The sequence below is a fragment of the Henckelia pumila genome, chromosome 1 (genome assembly GCF_033568475.1).
Source record: "Henckelia pumila isolate YLH828 chromosome 1, ASM3356847v2, whole genome shotgun sequence".
Lineage (NCBI taxonomy): Eukaryota > Viridiplantae > Streptophyta > Magnoliopsida > Lamiales > Gesneriaceae > Henckelia > Henckelia pumila.
In genome coordinates, this window is record NC_133120.1 from 26,772,008 (window position 1) to 26,782,047 (window position 10,040).

General features: G+C 42.6%; 1 protein-coding gene across 1 annotated transcript; it reads right to left on the reverse strand.

Annotated features, from left to right (window-relative positions):
• Window positions 1-394: 394 nt before the first annotated feature.
• Window positions 395-5,195, reverse strand: LOC140860674 (uncharacterized). The gene is made up of 4 exons (XM_073263683.1): window positions 4,896-5,195; window positions 4,716-4,844; window positions 4,243-4,464; window positions 395-664 (listed from the first exon to the last, which is right to left on the reverse strand). The coding sequence occupies exons 1-4, from the start codon at window positions 5,193-5,195 to the stop codon at window positions 395-397; spliced, it is 921 nt and encodes a 306-aa protein (XP_073119784.1).
• Between the last annotated feature and the right edge of the window lie 4,845 nt (window positions 5,196-10,040).

A 10,040-nucleotide genomic window follows, 5' to 3' on the forward strand; every position in this document is an offset into this window, starting at 1 on the left:
CACGGCGACCCAAAGAACTCACAGGCCTAGACTGAGAGAAAGACTTGTTACGCCGAATGTTATCCTATGCCTGGTGACATCGGCTCACCAACCCCTCATAAGTCATGTCATCACCAACTGCCACCCGGTCATGAATCTTTGGGTTAAGGCCTTGACGAAACAGATTATACTTCATCTCTGAGTTGTCAGCAATCTCAGGGAAATAGGACAACAAGTCGAAGAACTTCTGCTGGTACTTGTCAATTGACATAGCTCCTTGACGTAGACTCAACAACTCACCCTCCTTTGTCTGACGAAGTGCAGGAGTAAAATACAGCTTCTGAAAAGTTGTGCGGAACTCGGCCCAAGTAGCAACTCCTCTCGTCATAATGAATGGTGCAGAAGTGGACCTCCATCACTTACGGGCTCGTCCCTCCAAGAGATAACCAAGCGTCTCCATATTTTGCTCCTCTGTACAGCGGTATGTCTGAAAAAAACTATCCATGCGCTCTAACCAGTTTTCAGCATCTTCAGGAGTCTCGCCTCCAACCAAGGGCTTAGGACCCATCTGCATGAATCGATTCATACTGAAACGACGGTGATCATCACGATGACAATGATGGCGCTCCCGACAACGATCATGATCATAATCTCCCCAGAGTCCACCTCCACTACTATGGCTACTCTAGTCATCGTAATTCGCCATCTACAAAATTTACCTCATGGTTATCTTATAAGATTCTTATGCATGCTCTGATAACATAAATGTAGTGACCCTTACTGAGATCACCTACTATACAGAGACTTAAGCATGCAATTTAACTTAATAAAAATATTAATCCAAAATAAACTATGGAAGCAATAAACAATATACAATCCCAAGGAAAGGAATCTGTAAATACCCAAATAGTTATACAACCATATCGAACAATGTATAATCCCGAATACATAGATAAATAAACCCTAGGCAAAACACCCAGCCGGCCATCTACTGCCTAGTCCCTCCTAGATCCAACCGCCTCATCCAATCGCAAACCTGCCTCATGGAATAGGGTGTCCAGATACACAAAGTACGAGACGTGAGCATAAAATGCTCAGCACAGGAGTATGAGAATACTGTACTATATATGAAACGATGACCCTAACTACTAATATTTAAATAAATAAAGAAAATACGGAAATTTTTTAAAAAATTTTGGCATGACCTATTTGTTAGAATAACAAACCACCTGTCTCAAACATCAGTTTAAGATAATCCTCAACCCGAGGCAAACATCGCATAAGGCATATATGAACAGTAACTACTTTGACGCCAGATGAAAGGAAAATATTTAGTGTTTACATGCCAACATAATTGCAGGGAATAACACATCCTGCTACTAGAAGGGAAACAACATACGCCAGTGGTTATTTATTACACTGACATAATGCGGAAAGAAAAGAGCGGCAACAGTCAAGGGCGTGCCACCGAACACCTACGAACCCTGGAAATCCTGCCCCGCAACCTCGTCTTCATACTCACCTGCACCAAGCATAGTAGTGAGCCTAAAAGCCCAGCAAAATTTAATATTACAGCAAGGGTTCAAAATAATGAATCTCACACGAAGAAGGAAAAGTAAAAACATGCCCGAAGTAAGAACATTAGCAATATGCGATGAAAACATATTCATGAATCAATATTCCTTTACTTTTACTTTGAATTTAGCTCCTCGATTGTGACTATAATTTTGATCGATCAATGGCTATAGTATACAATGCCGGCAAGGAAGCCAAGATTTTTCCTTACCCCACATTGCCCTTTAATTGGTAGGGAAATCGAGATTGCTCCTGACCTCGTACTACACGTCCATTTTGTAGGGAAATCAAGATTGCTCCCGACCTCGTACTACACGTCTATTTGGTTGGGAAACCGAGATGTCTCTCGACCTCGTACTACACGTCATTTGGCAAGTGAACCAGGGCATCCCCCGACCCATCATTGCACGTCCAAGTCACAACCAACTCACTTCATTCTTTAACTATCCTTTCATTTAACATTTTCTCATTTCAACTTTTACCTTCATAAGCATTCTTTAATATAAGACTTTGGGACTAGATCTTTAATTAACCTTGAAGTCACACACACGAATAAATGGCGTTGAATAATTTATATGAAATGAAACTTAAGATATAGTGTGAAAATAGCATATATGGATGATTGGAGTGTAGGTGAACACCCACAGCTTAAGGGCTTTCTACTTACACTTAAGGTTATTCCCAAAAAGGGTCTATCTCGAGCGGTTAAACCGTATGATCCATAACTTATCCTATTTTAATTCAAAAGGATTTCCATTCAAACCAGAAATTCAAACACACCTTAAAGTATGCCTAGGACTAGTAGTAAACCTTAAATAGCAAACCAACCCACCCATATGATTTAAATTTCCGGACAGCCCCTAAGTAATTGAAAAAATATCTCCTCACGACGCCCTTAACGTAATTGATTCTTATCCAAATTAAGCCCAATTTGCTCCGACACGGCCCTAACATTCCATAAATTCAGAATATCAGGTGTAGCCCTTGCCCATACCTAATAAACCAATCCAACCAGTCCTGTTTTCTCGAGACAAGACGAAGTGACAAAAATTCTGTTTTGGTCATCTTACAACTATGGCTACCCAAACTCATCCCTCAAGCTATTAAACCTCAAAAACCATCAAGGAAAACTATTAAACATGCCCATACAACCAGCTAGTGCCCTTGGACAATTCTATAGCTCGACGCTACCTTACTTCTCCCCTTTTGCCCAAAACATTAGCCCGACGCCTACAAAACTCCACTGGGCGACCATACAACCTATTTGCCCCATGAACAGCCCTATAACTCATCTCTAACACATCCAAATACACATGTTTAAACCCAAAGAACATACCATGGCAGTCCCTCAACTCCACACAAAAGTTTCCAATTCAACGCCGCAACTCAATTCGATTTACATCATTTCAAAGCATATGCATTAAATAACTTGCTCACCATCTTGTGAGACTTAAAATCCAACAAACACACACGAATAAGGATCGAAATAAACATAACAATTCCTTATTTTCTAATCACATCATGCAAAACTTCATTTAAGTGTATGTAAATCATTCATATGAGCTAAAAATGTGAGCTATAATTTAAAATACACAAAGTCAACCCCGATCCCTCTTGAACCTCTAAAAACCAAACACGTATACACACAAGACCTCCTGAAAATTTCGAAATACAACTCCAAAACCCAACCATTTTTGAAATATAAGCATTATATTACATTCAACATAGTAACTATACTTGGGTATTAAAGATAGGAAGTAGTTCTTGCCTCAATCTTTAAAAAAAACAAGAAGAAGGGGCGGTTGGGCACACACACACACACGCTTGAGCTGGACACCTTCAAAGATGTATACCACGGCGGCAACTGGGCATCGAGGGCAGTCGAAAGTGGTATGGATGGGAAAGGGAGTGGCCGTAAGCTTCAAGGAGAGGGAGATGTAGATTAGCATGAGAGAAGGGGAGAATGGCAGTGAGTGGCGGCTAGTTGGGGATTAGAGAGCTAGGGCTTAAGTTGTGGTTTGATATAATAAGTATATGTATGTATAGATGTGAGTGTGTGAGAGTAGGGCAAGTCCAAAAGTGCTTTTTAACTAATAAAAGTGCTAGTTTAGATTTTACAACTTTAGCTTGTAGAATTGCCCCTATTTTAAATTTCTAAGTCTATAGTCTTTAAATTTAAATTGAAAGAATGAAATTTCACTTTTTTGGGTCAAAAAAGACAAATTTGGGAAATTTAAAGAATTACGTGCGAAAAAGCGCTTACGCGATTTTTCTTGAATGAAAAATCTAAAATTAAGATTTTATTTTATTTTCTTCACCTCTCATGAATTTTAGGTCACATAAATTTAAAATGAAGTATTTTTTTTCTGCCGTGTTCGCCTTTGCCGCGCGCCGAAGCTCGAAGTCACCAATACAAGAAATTTAAGCAATTAAATTTTTAATAGCATATAAATAAATTCTAAGGAGATTTAAATCATTTAAATTACCATGAATTTTAGATGTTTAAACGTTAAGGCTAATTTAGGCATGGAATTTAATTTATGAATTTTAGGCGTCACAATTCCTCCCTCCCTAAAATAAATTTCGTCCTTGAAATTAAAACTTACCGAAGTGCTTCGGGTAGCAAATCCTGATGTCAGCCTCTGACTCCCAACTAGCTTCCTCATATGTATGGGGAAACCAACCAACCTTGACCATTGGTATCGACTTGTTGCGAAGCCTCCTCTCTTGCCTATCAAGAATCTGATCGGGCCTCTCCTCATAGGTTATGTGGGGAGATAACTGAAGAGGTTCACAACTGAGCACATGAGATGGATTCGGGATGTACTTCCTCAACATCGACACGTGGAAGATATTATGGACTACATCAAGACTAGGTGGCAAGGCTACTCTATACGCCAATGCCCTACTCTGTCCAATATCTCGAATGTTTCAATGAACCTCGTTGCCAACTTTCCTTTCTTGCCGAATCTCATCACGCCTTTCATAGGAGCTACTCGGACAAACACTTGATCTCCCACCAAAAATTCCAAGTCTCTCCTCCTATGATCAGCGTAACTCTTCTGCCTGCTTTGAGCAGTCCTCATCCTGTCTCGGATCTTGGCTACAACCTCAGCTGTCTTATGTACAATCTCCGGCCTTAACTCCGATCTCTCACCGACCTCGGTCCACAACACCGGTGATCTACACGGTCTGCCATACAATGCCTCATAAGGTTCCATACCGATAGTTGCTTGATAACTGTTATTATACGCAAACTCCACCAACGGTAATCTCGACTCCCAGCTGCCCTAAAAGTCAATAGCACAAGCCCTCAAAAGATCATCTAATATCTGTATTACCCTCTCGGATTTCCCATCCATCTGAGGGTGAAATGCTGTACTGAACAAAAGCTTCGTCCCCAATGCTGAATGAAGGCTCCTCCAAAATGACGAAGTGAACCGCGGGTCTCGGTCAGACACTATGGAGACGGGGATACCATGAACTCTGGCTATCCCACGGATGTACAACTTTGAATACTGAGCCATGGGGTAGGTCGTCCTCACCGGTAGAAAGTGTGCCAACTTAGTGAGGCGGTCTACAATAACCCATATGGAATTCAAATTCCTCACCATCCTTGGCAACCCAACTACAAAATTCATCGTAACATTCTCTCATTTCCACCCAGGAATAGGGAGCGGCTTGAGTAAACCAGCGGATCTCTTATGTTCCGCCTTAACCTGCTGGCAAGTAAGACACTTAGCCACAAATTGGGCAATGTCTCGCTTAATGCCCGGCCACCAATATAACTGTTGAAGATTACGGTACATCTTCGTACTCCTTGGGTGGATGGAGTATGACAATGCATGAGCCTCTGACATGATTGTATTTTGCAAAGAATCACTTGTAGGAACCCAAAACCGTCCTTTGAACTTCACAATCCCGTCAACCACTGAGTACAAACCACTACTCCTCTCCTCATATCTCTGTCTCCACATACCTAACTGCTCATCATTAGCTTGTTCAGCACGGATACGGTCAAACAGTGTAGTCCCCACTGTGAATGAAGATAATCGGGGCGCTCTACCCCTGGCATAAAACTCCAAGTCAAATCTTTGAAACTCATACTGCAAAAGTCTAGACACTGACAAGGAGGAAATCACTTCTGCTTTCCTACTCAAGGCATCCGCAACGACATTAGCCTTACCCGGATGGTAACTAATGTCGTAGTCGTAGTCCTTCACCAACTCTAACCATCTTCGCTGCCACATGTTCAACTCCTTCTGGGTGAATAAGTACTTGAGGCTCTTATGGTCCGTAAAGATCCTGCACTTTTCCCCATAGAGATAGTGCCTCCAAATCTTGAGTGTGAATACTACGGCAGCCAACTCCAAATAATGAGTAGGATAATTCTTCTCATGTCCCTTCAACTACCTGGAAGCATAGGCAATCACTTTCTCCCGCTGCATAAGAACTTCTCCTAATCACAGCTTAGAAGCATCCGTGTAAACAGCCAAATCACCTTGCCCATATGGCATGGCTAAAACTGGCGCTGTTGTGAGAGTTGTCTTCAATACGTCAAAACTCTCTTGACACTCCTGACTCCAATCAAAATTAGAATTCTTCTTGGTCAATGCGGTCAAGTGCACTGCAATGGACAAAAAGCCCTTGATGAACTTCATATAATAGCCTGCCAAACCAAGGAAGCTGCGAATCTCTGATGCATTACTAGGTATAGCCCACTCCTTCACTGCTTAAATCTTAGAGGGATCAACCTCTACACCACTCTTGGAGATTACATGACCCAAGAATGCTACTCTCTCCCACAAAAAATAAAACTTAGCAAACTTAGCAAACAATCTCCGATCTCGAAGCACCTCAAGGACTGTCCTCAAATGTTGGGCGTGATCCGCTCGGTCCTTGGAGTAGATGAGGATGTCATCAATGAAAACAATAACAAACCGATCTAAATATGGCTGGAAGATGCGGTTCATGAGATCCAAGAAGACTGCGGGCGCGTTCGTCAACCCAAACGGCAACACCAAGAACTCGTAGTGGCCGTAACGAGTCCTAAACGCTGTCTTGAATACATTTGACTCCTTCACCTTCAACTGGTGATCACCGGAACAAAGATCAATCTTTGAAAATATCGAGGCTCCCTGTAACTGATTGAAGAGGTCCTCAATCCTGGGCAGAGGGTACTTGTTCTTCACATTCACTCCATTCAACTCCCGGTAATCAATACACAACCTTAGGCTCCCATCCTTCTTCTTCACAAAGAGAAACGGTGCGCCCCATGGAAAGAAACTCTGGCGTATAAAACCCTTATCTAGCAACTCTTGAATCTTCTCTTTCAACTCCTTCATTTCCGTAGGCGCCAACCTATATGGTGCCTTAGAAATTGGCACGTTACCTGGGACCAAATCGACAGAGAACTCAATCTCCCTATCGGGCGGAAGACCTGCAACGTCTTCCGGAAACACATCTCCAAAATCTCGGACTACATCCACACCTGTAATCATGGGTCTAACTAGCATTTCTGTCAAGGTCAAACTTGCAAAGAATGTCTCACAGCCCTCCAACATAAGTTGTCTCGCCTGTAGAAAAGGTATGACATTGGCCTTACTCCGACTCTTAGCTGCCTCAAACTAGAAAGGCTCAACACCTTCTGGTCTAACCAACACTGATCTCTGCTGAAAATCAATAACCACTGCATTCTTAACCATCCAGTCCATACCAAGAATCAGATCGAACTCAGGCATGGGCAATACTATTAGGTCTGCATCCACCGTCTGACCTTGTAAGAGAAGTTCATGACTCTTGACTAAGCTCTTGGAGGTCAGATCTTCCCCTGACGGGATAATAACTGAGAATCCCACCATTAACTCCTCTCGCTGAATACCCCACTTGAGCACAAACTCCTCAAAAATAAAAGAATGCGTAGCCCCCGAGTCTAATAATGCTTTGGTGGCTACACCAGCTACTAAGATTCTTCCTGCAAAAACCACAGTTACAACGTAGCATTTGGGTTTCCTAACCACAAGCTAAATCTATGCTCATCATAATGCAATCAGTTCCCATATTTCTAAGCATGCATCTAATAACCAGCAAAATCATGCAATAACACACAAATCTTACGTAAGTTCCCCAATAATCTCAAGAATATCTAGCACTTATTACAACCAAATTCTCACTTAAAATAGTTCACCGACATAAATCCACAAATAAATTTAAGGTATTGATTTAAGTTAAAAGCTTAAAGTATTACCGGTGATTAGGGTGTTATCAGGGTCGGCCTCCTCAGCCCGTAACACAAAGACTAGCCAAGTTGTGGGCCTCCTTGCCTCTGGGAAATCAGCTATCACGTGTCCTGGCCTCTTGCACCTGTAGCATACTCCAGCTCCCATCAGACACTTGCCAAATTGTGCCTTGTGGCAATTCTTGAAAATCGGCTTCTTCCCAGCCGTGGGAGGAGCGGGTCTCTGGGCCAGATGCCCTTGAGGTCACTGGGCCTGATGCCCCTGTGGTCTTTGGGCCTGATGCCCCTGGGGCCTAAAGGGACCCTGCTGATGCTGCAGTCCAACGTACGGCCTCTTGCCATGCTGGTGCTGCTACCCATGCGTTGGAAATGGCCTCTTACTCTGCGCCTCAGCACTGATATCCCTCAGTGTCTGCTCAGACCTCAAAGCTCGCCTAAGCGCAGAAGCATAGTCGGTTGGCTCCGCCATAAGCACATCCCGACGGATATCGGGTCGTAGCGCCACAATAAAGTGTTGGAGCTTCTCTTCCTCGTCGTCTCTGATCAAAGGCACAAAGTGGCAAACCCTCTCAAACTTCACCACAAACTGAGCCACTGATAGATCTCCCTGTCGCAGGCTCATAAACTCCGTCTTCAAATGGGCCCTCACATTCGCGGTACTTCTCAAAGAAAATTCTCTTGAACTCAGTCCAAGTTAGGGTAGTCAAATCCACCGTCTTCTCAACTCCCTCCCACTAGAGGGCGGCATCATCCTGGAGAATAAAGACAGAACAACGTACTCGGTCTAGATCTCCCAACTGCATATAGCGAAAGATCACCTCCAGTGAACGAATCCATCCCTCCGCTAATAGCGGATTAGTAGTGCCAGCAAATTCCTTCGAATTCATCTTCCTAAACTGCTCATAAATAGTCCCAAGTCCAACCCTCGGAGCGTCCACATGTCTCTAGGATACGGGCTAAGCCAACTAACACCTGAGTCCCAACATCCGCAGCTGGTGGAGGTGGCGGCGGTGGAGGCGGTGGTGGCGGTGGAGGAGGCGTCTTAATATCACGCAAGCGACGAGGGGCCATCTGTACGCAAGTTCAAATTCCAACACTTAAATTTCATGCATAAAAGAAAAATGTTTCTTTAAACTTTTACATACTCAAGGGACTTTAAAAACTCTTATTCTCAACATTTAAACAGTTAAAGATAGCAAAAATTTAAATCTTACAAACTTTGAGGCGAGATCTCCCGAGTCCCAACGTTCGGAGGTAGACACATCCCAAGCCCAATGACCGTGCTCTGATACCAAAAGAAACGACCCTAACTACTAATATTTAAATAAATAAAGAAAATACGGAAATTTTTTAAAAAACTTTGGCATTACCTATTTGTTTGAATAACAAACCACCTGTCTCAAACAACAGTTTAAGATAATCCTCAACCCGAGGCAAACATCGCATAAGGCATACATGAACAGTAACTAGTTTGACGCCAGACGAAAGGAAAATATTCAGTGTTTACATGCCAACATAATTGCACGGAGTAACACATCCTGCTACTAGAAAGGAAACAACATACGCCAGTGGTTATTTATTACAATGACATAATGCGGAAAGAAAAGAGCGGCAACGGTCGAGGGCGTGCCACCGAACACCCATTGACCCTGGAAATCCTGCCCCGCAGCCTCGTCTGCATACTCACTTGCACCAAAAATAGTAGTGAGCCTAAAAGCCCAGCAAGATTTAAATATTACAGCAAGGGTTCAAAATAATGCATCATACTAAAAATAGTACTAAGTACACTTATGAATCTCACACGAAGAAGGAAAATTCACAACATGCCCTAAGTAAGAACATTAGCAATATGCGATGAAAACATATTCATGAATCAATATTCATTTACTTTTATTTTGAATTTAGCTCCTCGATTGTGACTATAATTTTGATCGATCAATGACTATAGTATAAAATGCCGGAAAGGAAGCCAAGATTTCTCCGGACCCCACATTGCCCTTTAATTGGTAGGAAAATTGAGATTGCTTCCGACCTCGTACTACACATCCATTTGGTAGGAAAATCGAGATTGCTCCAGACCTCGTACTACACGTCTATTTGGTAGGGAAACCGAGATGTCTCTCAACCTCGTACTACACGTCATTTGGCAAGTGAATCAGGGCATCCCCCGACCCATCATTGCATGTCCAAGTCACAACCAACTCACTTCATTCTTTAACTTTCCTTTCATTTAACATTTTCTCATTTC

Bases quoted from the DNA above. Each gene is read 5' to 3' on its own strand.
- LOC140860674 (XM_073263683.1), bottom strand. From the start codon at position 5,195: ATGAATTTTGTAGTTGGGTTGCCAAGGATGGTGAGGAATTTGAATTCC. The intron at 4,845-4,895 runs GTAATACAGATA...ATTGACTTTTAG, and splicing joins TGGATGGGAAATCCGAGAGG to GGCAGCTGGGAGTCGAGATT. The intron at 665-4,242 runs GTTGGTTGGTTT...TACGATGACTAG, and splicing joins AGTCGATACCAATGGTCAAG to AGTAGCCATAGTAGTGGAGG.